Raw genomic sequence first — 20,850 nt, forward strand, 5'->3', positions numbered from 1 at the left:
CAAGGCAAGTTTTTAGCACTTAATGCTAATTCAAGAATACCATTAATCTGCATTGACTTAAATATTCTGTCAAAGCAGACTTTTTTTTAAATTGGGAAAGTACCCAGGGTATTAATTTGAATTTTTCCTTCTTATCTGAGGACTTCTTTTATCATCCCAATAGTAAAATGAGTCTTGAAGTGTTTTACACAACATTGTTAAATTTACTAATTTTTCAAAAACCTATCCCTTCCTGGGGGGGAAAAATCTTATTCTTTGTCTTCTCACACTGCCTAGGAAATGGCGGTTTCTTTCTCTCTGCTTCCTGTCGCCATCAGACTTTTTCAGAGAGCATCCTGATGCCCTCTTCCTGCCTGCCACAGGCACTCACCTGGAGCTCTCTCTTGGAGGGCCTGGCCTTCCTCGAAGCCAGTCAGATGACCTTCCCAGTGCTGTCCCCTCTAGGCCCTCCCTTCCGTCACTCACCACCCGGGGCGGGTCCTCAGGGAGTTTCCCTTGAGAACTGGAATCATATGGTTTTAGATTTTGGCAGACTTTTGCTCCCCGTCCTTTATCCTCCTCTTGGGCCAAGGAGGATTCTGTGATACATGTGCAAATGAAACATTTCTAATTACACAGACAACAGAGTTAAACACCTGTCTTTGTGTAGGTGACTGGAGTTTTAGGTAGAAATAGAATGAAACATTTCTAATTAAACAAACCAATCAAAGTGTTGAACAGCCTGTTCTTTGAGTAGGTGACTTGGGGTTTTATGTACACAGTTAATGTTTTGTTATACCCCACTACATAGCAGTGATATGACCAAAGAGAAATTGGGCACTGGAGGATTACCTTAATAGTGAATGTGTTACTTATGTGAAGGTCCAAGAGAATTTCAGCCAGATGAAAATCGAATTGAAGGCCCAAAGGAATTTTGCCCCATTATCTCCTTTCCCCACCACATGTGTCTTCTGAGCCTGATACTTTAGAAAAAGTTAAGAAAAATAACAAGAAGATGGTGAATAGGGACACCTGGTTGGCTCAGTCAGCAGAGCATATGACTCTTGATCTCGGGGTTTTGAGTTTGAGCCCCATATGGGCTGTAGAGACGATTAAAAAAAATAAATGAACCTTTTAAAAAATAAAATTTTTTCAAAGAGCATGGAGAATATATTTATTGAGGCAAATGATTTAAATTTATTCAACCTGATGGTAAGAGAAAGAGGGAGTGAAAAATGGAAACAGTTCTTTCATGACTTGCCAAGGGAATCTTTGGTAAGTGGAGACTCTGAAGAGTAAACCGCATTTCACGTGAATAGAATCCTTTGGAAGTCCATTGTAAGACTGGGCAAAATACCAAAGTTGGGGGTTTGTGAACAGAACCCTAGACTTAGGGCCTGGATGTCCCTTCGGATTCTGCATAAGCCCGTGTGTGAGAACTTCACGCCCATTTGAAGTGACTCGCCTGAGGCCTCATAACTAGCCACTGGCTGGACAGTATTAATCTCAGAATTCTTGGCTGTTAATCTCCCTGGTTTTTTCCCACATTTTTGAAGTAGAAGAGTTTTAATGAGGAAATGGGGACATTTTAATTTTCTTAATAGTGTTTATGTAAAACCTTTTCTGAAATGCATATTGGTAGGAATTGGACAGAGGATCTCTGTCCAATTAACTTACCTGTTAGTAAGTGATGTCAGTTACCACTAAAGTCTTTCTAAAATGGCTTTTCTGATTTAGTCTTCCTAGATGAAGTTGATGACATTTTCGTGTTTTCTGTGCTTAGTAGCCTTCCTGGAACTCTCTGCTCACCCACACTTTTTGTCTTGTGTGCAACCTCAGAGTGGGTATTTGAGCTCTGGTATCTCTGATCTGGAGAAGTCACCTGCAGCCAGCTTCCTGCTGAAGGTCTGTCTGCCTTTCACTGATGTCATTTCGCAGACCTCACAGTTGTACTCGAAACATAGCAACTGTTTGCCTCAGACTCCATGGTTACACATGGAACAAGTTTTTAAATAATCAGAAGTCTTTGGCGCACTTGAGTTGAATCATGGTAGTAACACATTTTCATTACTTCTCTTTGAGCATGTGCAGGTTTTAAGCTTCCTGTGAAGGGAGGGGGTTCATGACTAAGTTAGATAACAATTCTAAATGGCTCTCTGAAAACAAAAGGAGAGGGAGCCCCTCCACCACCGGAAGAGTGCTGGCAAACACTGGGATGAACTGTCCTTGTAGGGTTAGAATTCCAGGGGCTTCTGGTGTCTGTTGCATTACATGGGCTTGAAGCTGCTGTGAATTTACTGAGGGAGGTAAATTGCCAGGTTTCAGCCCCCCTCTTTTTCTTGTAGAAGTAGTCTAATCTTAGAAGAGGAAATGAAAGAGATTTAGGTTTCTTCCCAGATGCGCAGCTGCCTTGCTCTTGATCTTAAAACACTTTTCACTTGCAGCTCTGTGTCCAGCTTGTTAAAATCAGAAAATAATATTACTGATATCCCACTGTATCTCTAGAAAGGATATTTAGGTTTTTGAAGAAAAAGAACTACTGTATGTAGTTTAATATTTCCAGTGAAGTTATTTTTGTCTGATGATGCAGCAGATGTTTACTAAGCACGTACTAAGTTTATTTTTTTTTAAAGATTTTATTTGTTTATTTGACAGAGATCACAAGTAGTCAGAGAGGCAGGCAGAGAGGGGGGGCTGGGAGCAGGCCCCCTGCTGAGCAGAGAGCCCCTTGCGGGGCTTGATCCCAGGACCCTGGGATCATGACCTGAGCCGGAGGCAGAGGCTTAACCCACTGAGCCACCCAGGCACCCCAGCATATACTAAGTTTAAAACATCAGTGTTGTGAGGGATATGAAACCACTGTACAGGATGGCTGCTCCCGTGATTCCCATTTTACAGAGAAGAAAAGTAAGGTTCATGAAAGCTGAGTAACTCCTCTGAAGCTGAGCAGCCCCTAAGTAGCGGGGGCAGACTCGAACCCGGTGAGTCTGACTGCAGAGCCTGTGCTGTTACCCTCCCGTGTACTGCCTCCTGTTCCTGGGCTGGGCTGGAAGGTGCAGCTCTTTGCTTCTCCAGAAATAATGAGAGCCCGTATTTAGAACCTGTTCTTCAATTCTGTTTTGTTTCGCTTTACTTCACAGGCATGTCACAGAGCTAAACAACAGGGATTCAATTACTGTACATCAGCCATTTCCTCTCCACTAACAAAATCCATCTCATTAATGACAATCAGCCATCCTGCGTTGGACCGTAAGTATATTACTTTTTTTTTTTTTTTTAATTAAGTATATTTTAAACACTTTATCATTTTTCTCACTTGAAGACCCTGGAATGTTACCTTTCAAAATTTGCCTCCCTCTTCTGAATGGCTCATTTAAATAGAAAAGGTAACAGACAGTTCAGTTTTAGGGAATTTCCTCCTTTTGCCACCTAAAAATCTTTTTTATACATTAAAGGCATTATAGTCTTGGGCCTAAACTTAACACAGATTTCTTTAAACTTTTTATTTTGAAGTAATTTCAGACTTTAAAAAGAGTACAAGAGTGCAAAGAATTACCACATTTGGGGACTTAAAATGTTATCATAACCATAACCTGGAGTCCCCCAAGTGTTATTTATATGTGTGTGTGTGTGGGTACACACACATATATATACATATATGTATATATTATATAAAAGTGTCATAACTTTTTATCAGTCTCTCTCTATCACTTTAAAGTGTTTTTCTGAAACATGGAAAATAAGTTACAAACAATGCCGTTATGTCTGAAAGATACTCTGTTCTATTACCGAGGTACAGTTACCCACTATTAATTTCCTGACCTCTTCAAAAATGTCAAGCTCATGAAGAACGAAGAAAGACAGAGGTACACTTTCATTTGATTAAGGATGTGCCAAAAGGATTACATCTGCAAATGATGAAGGGCGCCCTGTGCAGGTTTTGGACTCTTTGGCTGGGGAAGTGAGATAGACGTTTGACACCCGTCAGCAGGGGCCTTTGCAAATAAAGGTGCTCAGAAACACTCGAATTGGATTGAAGTGTTTGCCATGGAAACGCAGCTTGTTCTTTGAGAAACCCCACCTTTTTGTTTTATTTTTTAAATCTTGGTTTCTTTTTTTCCATGAGTAGTTACAGTTTGAGACCATGATTTAAGATTTAAATGCTCATTAAAGGAAGAGTGGTCCATTATTTGCTGAAAGACTGTGTGTTCAGGAGGCTGAGACAGAGGGAGTAAATAAATTCTGTGGTGTTTCTGGGGCTTCTTCAGTGTCCCCAGATATAACTCATCTTAAAAGAGTTGGGGATGGAAACAGCTGCCCTGCATTAGGGAGATGTTCTTCTGGCTCAGTTCATGACTTACTGCAGGCCTCATCTTTTTAATTTCCGCACTGGAATTAAGACATGATTGATGATTCTATTAACCTTGTCCTCGTTTTCATGATCAGTACTTCTGGCCTGTTTGGTGTGTCTACTGATGACGTGTTCTCAAAGATGCAGGCGTGACCCCGCAGGACTGCAACTGGGATAGCTTTCCCCGTGTTTGTTTGGGTTTTGGTTTTGTTTTGATTTGGCTTTGGGTTAGAGGTTTAGCTGGTATAGAATGAAAATCATTATAACGAAATAGTTAACACTGGATTTGGTGAGCCTGGAGTGCTGCTGGAGCTCAATAGCCAAACACAGACAGGAAGGCGGTCTTAAGGGAGACATTTCAGCTCTGTGTAGCCTCCGTCCATGACTAGCGAGTGCGGTGTCATGGCGGCGAGTCTACTCCCATAGCAACAGATACCCAACACCGACAGAATGGGTCCCACTGAGGGATCTTTTTCCTATATTTTGTGACACACTCTTTGCCTCGTGCATGAAACACTTCATTAATTTTTCCTCCAGAAAGCAAGATGGTTTTCAACTATGTTTTCAGTTGCTAGCCAAACCCTATAAATAACGCGGCTAACTCCCAGAAAACACTGTCCTGGAGCGCCAGGAGTTCTGGCACATGGAGCTTTTCCTCCTGTTGCTGGGAAATGTTCTGCTCCGCTCTCTGAGGGAACTGAAGTGAGTTAGCAGACTGCTGTGGAGAGTAGAGCTCTAAGCTGGTGTTTAACCCTTTGTTCAGAGTAGGGAGCCCTCATTCTAACTCAGGTGGTACATTTCATGCAGGTTTGAGTGATTAAGTCGTAGTTAGCCCCACAATTTCCCTGAGTTAGCATGTGCTGTAATTGGAGGATTAATCAACTCTAATAACACTGTTTCTCCTTAGTCCCTCCCCATATACATTAAATTAATTTTCCCAAGTGTATTTTTTTTATTCTGTTCTAGAAACATGATACATTTTTTCACAGATGTGAAACTTCTGGCCATTGAACAGAAGACTAAACCTTGTGTCCCTTGTGCTCTGCCTTTAAGCGTCAGGGTCGCTGGACAGTTCTCCATTTGCCACAGACTCAGAATCGCTTATAATCGCATCCCAAATCACTTAAATACTCTGCCTGGTTCATCTCTGGTCATGGTCTTCCTAGCTGAAAGGATCATAACTAACATTTACACTGTAATTTTAAAGCCTTAAAGCATTTGGGACGCCTAAAATGTTTTACCTGATGTTTTATTGTAAGCACACATTTGGTGGCGGTGTGACCTTGGGCTAAATGGTGAAATTCTTTGTGTCAGTTACTTGATTAAACAGGGGTACTAATGTGATAAGGCTTACATGTACTTTTTACACAAAGTCCTTGGCGTACTTCCTGCCTTATAATAAGCAATTGGTACTGTTACAGAGTGAGTTCACAGTGCCTAGAACAGTGCCAGAGTCTGTCTCTGACCAGCGTGTAAACAGAGAAACGAGAACGCCATCCCTCATTGTCTTTAAGTGGTTGTGTCTTATGAGTATGCTTGTCTAGGAACAAAGTACTTTCTAAGATCAACCTTACTTCACTACTTACAGCTTCTACCCATGGTGTGTCTTCTTCCTTCAAAGAAATTAGCTGCTTCTGCCACAGCCTTTCACGGCTGTGAACATTGGGGCATTTCTGAAAATGTATGTCTCCTGAGCCTGTTGCTGGAATGCCTGTTGGGTCATTTTCTAGAAGACAAAAATAGAGAAACTCAACATTATTTCCAAGTTGGGATCATTTTCTGATATGCATTGATGTGGAGGAAAATCCTGAGTAAAGCTGGTGACTAATGGATTTCTTGTCATTTTCTGAAGTGGAAAGTAGACAGGTGACAGCTTTCTTGGGAACCACAATGGGTGGGGAGGCTGTCCTCACTCATGCCTTGGCTGTCCTGTCTTGGGGGGGACATGATGAATGCATCTTGCCAGATGATTCTTTTAGGGAATGGGACTAGCCCTGAAGGTACCCACATCGTGTGGAGAAATGCCTTCAAAGAAACTGCTCCTGGATATGTGTTTGGCCCCATTTCTCCTTCTTGCATCAGAGAGCATGGAGTGGAGACCCTCGGCTTGCCAGGAGACATAGATGATTTCTTGGTAGAATTTAAGAATCAACTTCGTTTTTCCATACACAGAATAATTCCATTATTCCAGATGATCCACTTCCAAGAGTATATTTTAACACATCTCATTGCTTATACTCAGAAGACGCTCACAAACAGTAGAGAAAGTGCTTGGTTGATTGTATCCCCGGAAGGGCCCTAACTACATTAGTAGTGGTGAGGTTAAAAGGAGAACTGTTCCCATAAGATAGATTTTTTAACTCAGAGGCTTTTATTTTTTTTTAAAAGATTTTATTTATTAATTTGGCAAACAGAGATCACAAGTAGGCAGAGAGGCAGGCAGAGAGAGAGAGGGGGAAGCAGGCTTCCCGCTGAGCAGGGAGCCCGATGTGGGGCTCCATCCCAGGACCCTAGGATCATGACCTGAGCTAAAGGCAGAGGCTTTAACCCACTGAGCCACCCAGGCGCCCCAACCAGAGGCTTTTAATGAGAGATCATTTTCCCTTCATTTTTCACGGTGTGTTATCACAAAGAATATACATGTTCCGCTTATGTTGAGGATACGCCTTAGATTGTCATACAAATAGGTTTTTCCTTATGATCCATGAAATTGTGACAAAAGGGGATACTCTTAGATTTTGTATAATAAGAGAGCTCATTTTTATTTCCTGAATTTGTTTCACATTTCGAAGTAACTTTAGAAAGCGCATGAAGAGGGTACCTTACTAGCTGTACTAGGTGGTCACTGCCCCAAAAAGCCAGTGTGTGTGTATTCGTGCCAGTAGCCGTCTGATCTGTTACTGATGTCGCTGCAGACTGTAGTCTCACATCACTTAGTATTTGTGTGGGTATTGCATTGGTTTAGGGCTTTTTTTGTTTCATTTAGGACACCAAGCTTTCAGAAAGCCTGACAGAGGGAAATTCATTTATTACTTTATTTATTCAATAAGCATTTGCGTTAGTCTTTGCCAGCCACCAGGCTAGACAGTGGTAGGAGAGAGATGAGCTTAGAGGTACGGTTTCTTTCCTCACTACATGCATGCAGAGAAGGGAACCAGATGCATGTAATAGGAAGTGATGAATGCAGCCAGTGGAAGAAACATTGGGCTTTCTAGGAGCATCTGACAGGGATGGCTTACTGGGGAGAAGTAATCTCAAAGGTGAGACCAATAGGAGATGGGGAATTCAGTCGGTGAGTTAGTGGCAGACGTCCTGCAGAGGTATCGTGGTTCCCTTCCAGACCACCGCGGTGAGGCAGGTATCACAGTAAAGCAAGTCAGATGAATTCCTAGGCTTCCCAGTGCATATAGAAGTTCTGTTTACACTGTGCTGTAGTCACGTGTGCAGTAACATGATGTCTAAAAAAAACAGTGCACATGCCTAAATTAAAAAAATACCTTATGTCTAAAAAAATAGTACCATCACCTGAGCTTTCGGTGCATTGTAGTCTTTTTGCTTGTAGAGGGTCTTGCCTCCACGTTGGCAGCTGCTGAAGGTTGGGATGGCTGTGGCAATTTCTCAAAACAGGACAGCAGTCAAGTTTGCCACAGAGCTGGATTCTTCCTATCATGAACAATTTCTCTAGCATGCGATGCTGTCTGGTAGCATCTTACCCACAGTAGAACGTCTTTCAAAATTGAAGGCTGTCCTCTCAAAACCTCCTGCTGTTATATCAGTTAAGTTAGTGGGATATTCTAAATTCTTTGTTGTCGTTCCAGTAATCTTCACAGCATCTTCTCCAGGAGTAGATTCCATCTCAAAATCCACTTTTGTTGCTCATCCGTAAGAAACAACTCCTCATCTGCTGAAGTCTGATCTCGAGATCACAGCAGTGCAGTCCCATCTGCAGGCTCCACTTCCAATCCTAGTTCTCTCGCTGTTTCCGCCACATCTGCAGGGACTTCATGAACCCCTCGAAGTCATCCATGAGGGATGGAATCAGCTTCTTTCAAACTCCCATTCATGGTGATATGCTGACCTCTTCCCATGAATCACGAATGTTCTTATTAACATCCAGAATGGTGAATCCTTTCTAGAAGTTTTCAATTTACTTTGTCCAGATCCACGAGCAGAATCATTGTCTGTGACAGCTATAGTCTTACAAAATGTATTTCTTAAAACAATAAGACGTAAAAGTCAAAATGACTCCTGGATCCCTGGGCTGCAGAAAGGATGTTGTGTCAGCAGGATGTTATGAAAACAACACGAGTCTCCTTGTCGATCTCCGTCAGAGGTCTCGGGTGACCAGGTGCATTGTCAGTGATCAGTACTGTTTTGAAAGTGTCTTTTTTACGGAGCAGTGGATCTCAAGAATGGGCTTACGATGCTCAGGAAAGCATGTTGTGAGTGGATGTGCTGTCGACCAGGCTTTGTCGTTCCACTGACAGAACGCAGGCAGAGTAGATTTTTGCATCATTCTTCAGGACCCCAGGGTTTTTGGAAGGGTCAATGAGCACTGGCTTCAACTTAAAGTCAGCATCTGCATTAGCCTGTCCTTTGAAGCTTTGAAGCCAGGCGCTGACTTCTCCTCTCCAGCCATGAAAGTCCTAGATGGCATCTTCTTCCACGATAAGGCTGCTCTGTCCACACTGCAAATCCGTGGTTTAGTGGAGCCCCCTTCCCGAATGAGCTCGCTGCAGCTTCTCCCTCAGCCCTTGCTGCTTCACCTTGGAGTCTGGTGCTGTGGGGCTGGCTGCCTCCCTTAAGCCTCCTGAACCAAGCTCTGCTAGCTTCAGAATTTTCTTCTGCAGTTTCATCTCATCCCTGAGCCTTCGCAGAATTAGAGAGGGGGAGGGCCTTGCTCTGGATTAGGCTTTGGCCTAAGGGAATGTTGTGACTGGTTTGATCTATGATCCAAACCACTAGAACTTTCTCCATATCAGCAATAAATCTGTTTCCTTTTCTTTATCATTCATGTGTTCAGCGGAGTAGCTCTTTGAATTTCCTTCAAGAACTTTTCCTTTGCCTTTACAACTTGGCTGTTTGACACAAGAGGCCTAGTTTCCATATGCCTTAGCTCAGCCTGCCTCCGCTTCCACGGGCCTTAGTCGCTGCGCTTAATTATATCTAGCTTTTGATTTAAAGTGAGAGACATGTGATTCTTCCTTTCACTTGAATACTCAGAGGCCTTTGTAGAGTTATTAATTGGCCTACTTTCAATATTGTGTCTAGGAATTGGGGAGGCCCGGGGTGGGGGGCAGTAGGTAAGGGCTTGTCATTCTCGCTGAAGTTCACAGTCTTATATGGACATGGTATGTAGCGTCCCAAAACAATTACACTAGATCCCTGATCACAGATCACCATAACAAGTACAATAACAATGAAAAGTTTGAAATAGTGCAAGAATTATCAAGACTGCTTATAGACACAGAGTGAGCAAGTGCTGTTAGCAGAATGGCGTTGATAGGCTTGTTTGACACTGGGTTGCCACAGACCTTCAGTTTGTAAAAACAGCGACATCTGCGAAGGAAGTGCTGTAAAGTGAGGCACGCCTGCATGTGGAGAGCAAGACAGGGGGACTTGGGGTTCTTGTCGGAGGGCAGTGGGGGGATTCAAGGTGACAGAGTGGATTGACTCAGACCCTTCAGAGAGACCGCACTGACATCAGCGCTGGGGAGCGGAGGGGCCGGAGTACAGGATCAAAAGGACTGAGTGAGGTGGGACAGAAGCCTTCAAGGGCGGTGCCGAGTTTCTGTTCCGAGTAGTTCTTTAGGTGTGAGGTACCACTTTGCAAACGAAGGCGTGCCAGAGGAGGAGCGGGTGTGGAGGAAAAGAGGAGCCCACTTCCCCGCTGGCTCAGTTTGCGTGGCCTGCGGGCGTCCCCACAGGGGAGCAGTGAGGTGACTGCGGCTTGAGCCCAAAGGAGAGCCCTGGGGGAAGGGTGGACAGGTGTGCGTCGCCAGTCCGCGGAATGCACCTTGCACTTTGGGGAGGACAGCGAGTGAGGAGGTTTGGGGTGAGGGAGACTAGCACCGAACGTGAGAAACACCGCTGCTCCAGATGTTTTCACTCTGAAGGAGAAAACTCCAGCTATAAATTATGACCATTAAAAGTAATGGACTTTGGTTTTCTTACTCTAGCAAGTAGGTGTCTGTTGGGTGAAGTTTTTAGGCTGTATTGGAATCCTCCATATTCAGAAATGAAGATGAAAATTAGATATGTTGTTGGCCTAGACAGCCTTTCCTGGAACCACGCAGGCTCATGACATGATTCCGTTCAGCCTGGTGTGAGGTGCCTTTGACGTTGTTCTGGAACAGTCTGCACGCACTAACGTCTTCTGTGAACCCACTTCCCAGCCCAGCCTCAGATGCAGCCAGCAAGGCGGGTGTCCTTCTCCGTCCGCATCTCTCCACACCTCTTTAAGTCTAAAACCCTCTTCTCTCCTGGCTCTTCTTACTCGAGTGACGAGGAGGAGGAGTTGCCTAGTAAGTAAGCGGCTTCAGTGTCCGTGGCTGTTCTCAGGCTCTGGCCCATGCTGAGAATGCTGCCAGCTTAGCTGAGAAATCGTCTGGAGACTCTAACCCTTGCACGCCGCCGTTTCTAAATCACTTGTCTTCATGCTTCGCTTCGAAAGTTAACCCGGCTGAAACACTGTGGTCTTCTGTACACCACCTGCGCTGGTTGGCCCGGCGGCCTGACTCTAGGGCACGGGGACACGATCCTGTCCCACCACGGACGCGTGGGTATGAGCACTAACTTCATGGAGCTCTCTGTTGGATAATGTAAATTTCATTTTCCCTTGTTTTGCTTTTTTTGACTTATGGGACATCTGATAGCCACCTGTGGTGTTTAAAACGAGTGTTAAACTTTCTCCTTCTCGGCTTTCAGACATGTCTTTAGAAATACCTTTCCCTTGGGACACCTCACTGGCTAGAGCGTGTGAGTTTTGATCTCAGAGTTGTGAGTTCGAGCCCCACGGTGGGATAGAGATTACTTTAAAAAAAAAAAGAAAGAAAGAAAGACCTTTTCTTTGAGGCCACACCCCCATGAATTAGGAGGTGGGAATTATAGATGATTTCCTTCCTTCCTTCTCTCCTTTGGAACTTTTGTTTTTCAATCCTTTTACTACAGTGTGCATTTCAGATTAATATATTCTTCACTGATAATGCCTAGTTTAAGAACTTTATAAGGTATCAGTTTTAGTAAGTTTGGAAAGGAAATGAATTCTCTCCCTTTTCCATGAAAATCGCTGTTTCCGATTATGCAAGATTTCTTGGATTTTTCAGGATTGCTATTTTTAATGGAAAAAATATTTCTATAGTAAAGGTAAATAATGAATTGTTTTCTTTTTTTTTTTTAAGATTTTATTTATTTATTTGACAGAGAGAGATCACAAGTAGGCAGAGAGGCAGGCAGAGAGAGAGAGGAGGAAGCAGACTCCCCGCTGAGCAGAGAGCCCAATGCGGGGCTCGATCCCAGGACCCTGAGATCATGACCTGAGCCGAAGGCAGAGGCTTTAACCCACTGAGCCACCCAGGCGCCCCTGAGTTGTTTTCATTTTATATAACTAATAAGAGTCTCAGGGAATTACAATATTCATATAATTGGACACCCTAATTCTTACCATTGCTGGCCCTACATTTCAGCAGTAAATACGGAAGGTGTCTGTTTATTTAAATATTAAAATTTTATAATTAAGCAATGTTAAGCTCAGAGTGACCTCTCTGCATTGTTCTTACAGAAAAGCACCTTACGTATAGTAACAAAGTTTAATTTCTCTTAATTGGAGGTCTTATTATATTCAGTCCTTTCTTCACAATTAAAAGATGTTTGGTAAAATAGGCACACCATGAGATATTTACTTTATACCGGTTGTAATAGGAAGGAAGTTGTGAGAACCCACTGACAACTTTGAGTGTTCAGAAATTCTCAAGCCTGTTTCAGCTCAAAGTATTTGTGATAGCCCAGGAAATAGGTCCGCATATGGCCACTAAAACAAAGGTCCCAGTGGCATTTCTTTGACCACTAGTACAAAAAAATTTTTTAAGATTTTATTTATTTATTTGACAGAGACACAGAGAGGGAACGCAAGCAGGGGGAGTAGGAGAGGGAGAAGCAGATCTCCCACCGAGCAAGGAACCCAATGTGGGCCTCGATCTCAGGACCCTGGGATCACGACCTGAGCCGAAGGCAGACGCTTAGCGACTGAGCCACCCAGGCGCCCAATACAGCGTTGTTAATATAAAACGGCACTGAGTATACAGTTAACCCAACGTGATGGAATCAAAAGTATGGAAGCCTGAAGAGCCCTTTGAATCAATCAAGCATCTAGCATTCCTCAAAACATGTTCGTTAAACTCAAAAATACCAGTGGGCATTAGGGAGGTGGAGGGGAGAGGAAAAAAAAAGAAAGGATTGGTTCCTGGCCACATAAATTTAGGAAACCAGGTAAGCTGGTTTCAGATGTTAATGTGCACATTGTGAATTTCCAAGGCAGTGTTCAACGAGCTGTGTTTTCCAAACTTCCTAGCTTGGTAACCACAAGGGGTGCCTGACTGTGCACAACACCTCACAAGACTAGTGTTCTGTGGGGCACACTTTGAAAATATTGACTGCGTCCATCTAGTAGTTCTCACCCTGGAATGTTACCATGTATTAGGTTTGCAGGTCACTTCGGGACTTTAAGAAAAAGCTGGTTGAAATACACTGTTGACCTGCCATAATGCTTCACGCCAACATCAGTGACAGACCCTCCCTGCTCCCATCTGTAGTTCTACCATAGAAGTAGTGTTGGTTATGTCATCCTCTTAGGTGCTCTGAAAACTTGATGACACTTTAGGGATCTCAGAGGTATTGGTGGATTAATCACTGTTTTCAGAACCACATCTAAGAGGTCACAGCAAATGAATTAAAATTTTTTCAGCTGTGAAAGGTTGGAAATCCTTGTAAGAGTCAAAGATTGTCCCAGGACTCAATCACATATTTGTTCAGTTTTTAATTTATTTGACAGAAATCTGCTGGGATCTTACTCTTGGCCAGGCTCTTTGCTGGTTGGTATTTTTCCTCATTGTGGATTTTTACTTTTACTTGTTCCTGTTACTAGGGTGGTGACTTTCCAGGTGATTGCTTTAGTGTACAGCAGAGTCCTGGCCATGTGAGAGAATTTAATGCTGCTTCTACCATTCAAGGTTCTTTAGGTGGAAAAGGTTTTAAAGCCACTGATCTAAACCACACTCTTGGGTGTTTGTTTTTTTAACATTTTATTTATTTATTTGACAGAGAGAGCACAAGCAGAGGGAACAGCAGGCAGAGGGAGAGGGAGAAGTAGGCTCCCCACTGAGTAAGGAGCCCAACATGGGGCTTGATCTCAGGACCCTGGGATCATGACCTGAGTCAAAGGCAGATGCTTAACTGCCTGAGCCACTCAGGCACCCTGCACACTCTTGGTTTTCAAGTAAATTAAGGCATCTGAGGGTAAACATCTGACAGTTTCACACCTAGATCATGCAAAAACTCGGGGACAGATCCCAGATCTTAACTCTGTTCACCTTTCGCAGCTGGCTGTTACTGCCGTGCATTGTAAGTGAAATAGAAAAAGAATCCAAATAGGCAAAAGGAAAGACCCCAGAGAGCAGCCTTTTGAAAACTTAGAATTGATTTTTAAGTTTCTTAGGCATTACTCCCACTTGTTGCTGTTTACTGCCATTTTGCGTTTCTACTCAGAATCTAGAGCAGGTTGACACTTAGGAGTTATAAATGGTGATCATGGAACATCTTCAAATCTCTATCAGATTAAAATTTTACTCACAGTAATCTCAGGTGCTTGAAACCCCCCTGAAGGAAGAAGTGTGTGTTCTGTTCACGTTATAACAGCTGTGCTACTTGTGAACAGACTTGGCCTACCAGGAATTATATACACAAATTATTTCTAACCTGATCTCCTAAAAATTGGAAACCAATTGTCAGTGTGTGATTGAGACCTTCTCATCTAGTCCCAAAGTAGCTCAAGCTTGATGCGCGTGTCGTGGATAAAAGAATGTAGTGTTCTTTCTGTTTGCGCCACTTACTGCCCCTCTGTCTGACTAGCCTCAGCTGTGATGACCTGCTTCACTATATGGTCTGGTCGTCGTGGAAGGAGGAAGGATGCGTCTGCCCTATAAATTGTCAGTGTCGGCCTGGCAAGGAACTTACCATGCGTTGTGTGTCCCTCGTCTCACAGATGAGGAAATGAAATCCAGAGATCTCACCCCAAATTAGTGATAAGACCAAGACCTTATAAGCCAGCTCTTCTGCTCTTTTCCTGTTCACGACTCCATTTCCTTCCAGGAATGCTCACCAAAATATCAGATATACATTAGCTAGATTTTTTGGTTTGGAAACATAGGAAAGCAAAATGAACGGAATATGATGTATAATTTTCGATTTTATGTTCTTCCTGTGATGTCATCTCAGAAAAATGGCCTGTGGAAATGGAGCATTGACAAGAGCAGGAACTCAACCTGTCTCATGTGTGTTTGAACATGAGGGAAAAAAAATGTTTTGGGATTTGTTCACTACTAGCTTGAATCCTGGATTAAATTGTTTGTTGTGGAGAGTTTGCTCCTGTGGCCCTCCTGCTTCTAGTTCCAATATTAAGGGATCTGATTTGAATTTTTCCTTCTTCCAAACCCTTGCCTGAAGAAGGCCCCGTGCACCGGCTCTCAGATGCTATGTCTGCTCTGCGTGTCCTCATAAACGTTCTGAACATCTGCTCCGTCACCCAGGCACAGTCCTTTGGTTCCAACGTTCTCTCTCCCGTTTCTGTTTTCCAGATTCACGGTCTTTCCACGGTACCAGCGCCAACCTGACTGAGAGGTAACACACGTTTATTTTGTTACTCCTTTCCCCAAGACAAAGTGAAGGAAACCCAAAGTGTCTTAGGACATTTAACTAAGCCGACCAAGAAGTGAATTCAGCTCTTGGGGTTCTTACTTCCTTGAGTGTGAGCGCACACTCACGCACTTGTATTAGACTCTGTGAACTTTTATACTCTGCTTATAGGAATTGTTCCTCCCTAAGCCTGACGACATTTTCTTTCATTGTGTGTGTGTGTGTGTGTGTGTGTGTGTGTGTGCGTGCGCGTGCGTGCGTGTGTGTACATGCATGTGTGTACATGCATGTGTGTGCACTCTCTTGCCCGTGCAGTATCGCTGCCTTAGCCATTTTAAGCTTTTTATTTTTTCCCAAAAAGTCATTGTCTTCTGCCTTCACGGATATGGTACACAGTTCTCTCCAGGTGAATCTGTTCTTTGCTTGATGGCAGGCAGATTAGTATTTTGACTCACTGATGACTTTTATATTCCTCTTGTCATGCTTAAGGGATTCTGAAGGATTCTGATGTGTGCCTAGTGGGGCTTCTGGTTATTGCCCTGTACTTGAACCTGCTCTCCTTTTCACAGAGGCATAAGCTGTGGCTCTCAGGATGAATGCTTCTCTTTCATTTCTGTCATAGTTTATTTATCCTTTGTCCTCCGGAGCAGGTTCTCACACCGTTTCCCCCTTACCGTAATGTAAGAGGCTGCTTTGTTCTATAAACAGTACTTCACACATAAACAGACATTGGCCGTTGAAGAGGATTGTTGCCCCTCTTGAAGTGCCTCTGTCCTCTCAGACCCTTGAGGTAAACCCAGCTTTTCTGCGGAAAAGTTCTTAAAATAAAACGTTTGTGGAACACCTAAGAAAAGTCGTATAAATGGATTCCTTTCCCGTGTAATGGATTGTGTATACACGTGCCCAGCATTCTTGGAGGAGATCAACCGCCGTGAATTTCCTAAGGTCCAAACGTGTCCATCACAGATAGATTCTTTGCAGCCTTCCCGAGCGCGGGGAGATCAGTAGTACATCTGCATCTGTATGAAACTCCTAAAATGGGTCTTTCTACACTCTCTTCCCTCCGAAAATTGTGCAAACCCCATACTGGTATGCATCAGTATTGATTGTCCAGTGGGCCATAAGACGAAAAAAGTACGTGATTTTTGCTTTTAGGGAACCCGAGTATGCATTCAGTCCTAAAACTTCCTTTGTCTACAGCCTTTATTAACGTATCCATCATTCCATTATTGTACTTACGAGTTTCTTCTCAAGCACTTGTTTGATGCTAAGGTGTTTGTAAATTGAGTGCTATTTTAGACTTAGAAGTTTCAGATAAAATAATAAATGAGTAATTGACAGGTGGGCTGTGCTTCATACCAGGTCACTGAAAATCTATTACTAAAACCTTAGTGGCTGGTACAAGAAAACGGAGCCAGGTTTTGGCACTAGAACGTGGGCATTGTGGTGCGCTCTGCCCTCGGCTCCGACGGACTGGAACCGCTCTGTCCCTCTCTCACTCTGCTTCCCATTCGCATGTGTGTATATATAAGTTGACTCTGACTTGAAGCTAAAATGTTACATGGCTACAGAGAAATGTATTTTTTTAATCTGTGTTTAATTTTTTAAAATTCTGTAGTCTTTTTTTTTTTTAAATCAGTTTCCTTGTTTTTATTTAGCATAACAGAAGAGACCTATAGTTTCCTGCCACAAAGCCCCTCCAAGAAAGATTTTGAAGGGAAGAGTGGAACAAAAGTCAGTCGCACATTCAGCTACATCAAGAATAAAATGTCCAGCAGTAAGAAGAGCAGAGTAAGTACCGTTGGGGGGCTTCTTCGTGTGGCCGCTGTAGTCGCTCACCTGTGGGCTCCTGTCACAGCCTACATACACCCAGAAAGCAATGAAATTATGGGGACATAAGGAAATAAACCCAGAGAGTATCTTTGAAATAGCCTAATATTTGAAGAAATATAACAGCAAGAAAGATAGTAACAAAAGGTGGTATCACTAATTGGGTTTTTACTGTATGCTAAGAGTCTTCCATATGTTATTTTATATCATGCTTTCCACAACCACATAAGGCAGAGATTATCTCCCTTTTCTGGGAGTGAGCTGCTGTATCGGGGTTTGTGCCCCCAGCGGTGGCTTCAGATCTTAAGCACATGCTCTAATTGGTAAACCAGGTTTAAAACGTACCCAAAAGCCGGGGGGCAGCGCCTGGGTGGCTCAGTTGGTTAAGCCTCTGACTCTTGATTTCACCTCAGGTCATGATCTTGAGGTTGCGAGATCGGGCTCCGAACAGCATGGAGTCTGTTGGCCCCTCTCCCTCTCCTCCCCACCCCCCGCCTCGTGTGTGCTCACTTGCTTGCTTGCTCTCAAATAAAGAAATGAATAAATAAAATATTTTAAAATAAATAAATAAAATGTACCTGGAGGATTTGATGCCAAGATCAGGGGATTTTTTGATATATTTAAATATCAGATATAAATATTTATAAAATATATATTATAATATAAATATAGTATAAAAGTAAATCTATAAGTAATATTTATAAATATAAATATTATGTTTGTTTTAGAGGTTAGAGTGTCCCACAGAGAATTACAAGAACTTTAAAAATGAAAGTGGGTTCCTAGGTCTAGTCCCAACTGGATCCGCACATGGCAGTGAACGCTCTTTAGTGAGTGAGGTTATGTTAAAGTACCTCAGCATTTTTTGTCTATTTTTTTCATACTTATAGGAATATTTAAAATGTAAAAATAAGATAAAAACCACCTGTAATAATGCCATATAGAGATAGCTACTCTTCTAATTTTTTTCAATGTATTTTTTTAAAAAAGGAAGACAAGAAGTTACTTTTACTACACTGATTCCCAGTGCAAAACCAAAACCAATTTAGTGTCAGATCAGTGGGAAAAAACTTTCTGTCTCCCGCTTCCCCTGTACTCCATTCACCCACCCACCCAGACTCCAGCAAAATAAATTAAAAAAAAAAAAAAAAAAAAAAAAGCTTTTACATGGAAATCAGCAAAAGAGCTCTTGCCAGGGAATCACTACATATATGCGTGTATACTTGTGCATGGTATGTACATACATAGAAGTAAGAGAATGAACAAACACTGAACTCAAGTGTATTATGGTAAAAGTACACCCCCCCCCCGCCAACAAAATACAACAAGCTTTCTAAGCCCTTCATTAAGTGGGTTGGTAGAAGTAGAGCCAATGCATTTTACAAGATTTTGTAAAATAAGATCTCTTTCTTTTAGTAAATGCTAGGTTCAGGCCTCACAGGAATTTTTCAACAAAACCTGCCACCAGAATTGTGCTTTCATTCCTGCCCAGGTACAGAAGAAGAAGAAGGTGGGCCAGTCAGGAGGAAAACAGGAAAAAATGCAAGGAGTCTAGCAAACTGTTTCTAGAATAATCATATATACAAGTATTAACTTCAGACATATCCTTGTTTTATCATTTAAAAAATCCAGGTTAAAGAGGGCAGAATGTTCATCAGTGTTCCACAGGCTGGCAGCAAGGCTTAAAATAAGAGCCGTATGTGTTTGACTTACCACTGCTGGTTTGGACACTGGTTGGCGTGAACAAAAGAAAACCTCCTTGCCAAGACCAGTATAAATTAGCCGGCTGTTATCACAGGACTTCTGTAGATGGTCTTAGCATTCTGCCAGGTGCTCCTAAAGAACTAAAGATCTTCATCTTTACTTTTGAGAAATTTTATGATCTGTTTGGACATTCTCACATATGTTTGGTGTTTTTGTTATTCTGTTTTTAAAATGTGGGATCTTCAATTGGAAGACCGGTAAATAAATAAGTGGAGAGTTCCCTTTCTGTGCATCTCCCCAGTGACGTCAATTTCCAGTGCAGGGCAGTGACTCCACCACAGGTCACATTAATAAGGGAATACAAACAGGCATAGACAAAACCATGTAAGATCAAATTTAGAAACTGGAACCTGACCTTTTAAAAAGTCTCATCCTCCTTATTTACAAACTGAAGCCCAGAGAACTAGCTTTAGGCCACAGAACTAGGTAATATTAACTAAATAACCTCTTTGTGGGCTGACTTCTAGCAATTAGCACACTTCATTTCATGCTCACTCAAACAAAATCTAACTGTTACTAAACAGTGTCTTTATAACTTTTTCAATAACTCAAAGGACTGGAGCTTGCTAGTAGGGAGTGAGAAAAAGGCAGGAGGAAAGAAGGAAATTGTTAGAGCAGAGTCCGTCAGCCCCGGCCGTCCGTATCAGTTGACCTTTGTGTCCGAGCATCTCCTTTGTCAAAACGACAGCACGGTTTTGCAACGAAACTGGTTCCTCTTTCACATGTGGCTTCAACATTTGGTCTTTGGGGGCTCGTGCTATCTCTGGCAGTGGAAACTCTCAAGAAATTACAAATCTGGGGGCACCTGGGTGGCTCAGTGGGTTAAAAAGCCTCTGCCTTCGGCTCAGGTCCTAGGATCGAGCCCCGAATCGGCCTCTCTGCTCAGCAGGGAGCCTGCTTCCCTCTCTCTCTCTGCCTGCCTCTCTGCCTACTTGTGATCTCTGTCTGTCAAATAAATAAATAAAGTCTTGAAAAAAATACAAATTATTTATTTAAAAAAATTACAAACCTGGGTGGCTCAGTGTTAAGCAGCTGCCTTCAGCTCAAGTCATGACCTCAGGGTCCTGGGATGGAGCCCTGTGTTGGGCTCCGGGCTCAGCGGGGGTCTGCTTCTCCCTCTCCCTCTGCCCCCCAACACTCCCTGCTTGTGCACTCTCTCTCTCTCTTTCAAATAAATAAATTAAAAAAAAAAAATAGAAATCTGTAACCTGGATGGCAATCCTTACTTCACATTATCAGGTGTTCAGGAAAATGCCCCACTGGCCAAACACATCAAGAAGGTTGAGACTCGCCTTTCATGTAGAAGAGCTCGCTTTTGTGAATGTACCAAAAGATAGTAGAAATAGGGGAAATAGTGCCAAGATCCATTAAATACTCTGACTTAATATGCCATAGTGCCTGTGGTAGAGCTTTACCGCACAGAACTGTTTTATTCTCTAAATGATGACAAAAATAAATGAGTATTTTCTTAGTGTGAGGATGCTGACTCAGTTTTTCCTGTAGAGTGTTCTTTCTCCATAATGTTAAAAACAACTGAAAGTGCTACTGTAGACATTAACGCTAGTTTTTTTAATGAAAATGGTAGAATTCTACTAATTTTAAATTATTTTTAAAAGACCTGCTATTAGAGATCATCTGATCTACTTTTATTAACCTATTTGTACAATGTAATCGTTCCTACTTCTTTTAAAGGAAAAATGTAAGCATTTACTGAAGATATATTAAATTGCCACCTATAAATTCTTAGTAAAGTTTTTACGAACGGTTTGGAAAATTTTGCTTTCCTTATAATTAAGCATGATGTATGTATTCATGTAAAAATAGTTTATACTTGTTGCCTTTAGAGTCTCTTAATTATTATGTTAATCTATTATATGTGCTTAAAATTAAAAGTTAATCTGTGTGTCGCAATTCTTAAGTAAGATGGTAAGGAGCCAAAAGGAGCCAAAAAAGTTATTCATATTTTGCCTGTAGTACTGAGATAGACACATATATCTAGATAGATAGGCAGGTAGATA

At 42.4% G+C, this 20,850-nt stretch overlaps 1 protein-coding gene across 6 annotated transcripts in view; it reads left to right on the plus strand.

The window, feature by feature from the left end:
• Window positions 1–20,850, plus strand: part of LOC111152612 (A-kinase anchoring protein 13) — a 320,098-nt gene that overhangs the window by 245,832 nt on the left and 53,416 nt on the right. For all 6 annotated transcript variants that reach the window (XM_022511140.1, XM_022511139.1, XM_022511141.1 and 3 more), the window contains 3 exons: window positions 3,120–3,228; window positions 15,181–15,223; window positions 16,897–17,029. In XM_022511140.1, coding sequence (XP_022366848.1) covers window positions 3,120–3,228; window positions 15,181–15,223; window positions 16,897–17,029 — 285 coding nt within the window. The remainder of the gene's footprint in view (window positions 1–3,119; window positions 3,229–15,180; window positions 15,224–16,896; window positions 17,030–20,850) is intronic.

Source organism: Enhydra lutris, unplaced genomic scaffold (assembly GCF_002288905.1).
Source record: "Enhydra lutris kenyoni isolate GAN:26980312 unplaced genomic scaffold, ASM228890v2 scaffoldscaffold29, whole genome shotgun sequence".
In the NCBI taxonomy this organism is placed as follows: domain Eukaryota; kingdom Metazoa; phylum Chordata; class Mammalia; order Carnivora; family Mustelidae; genus Enhydra; species Enhydra lutris.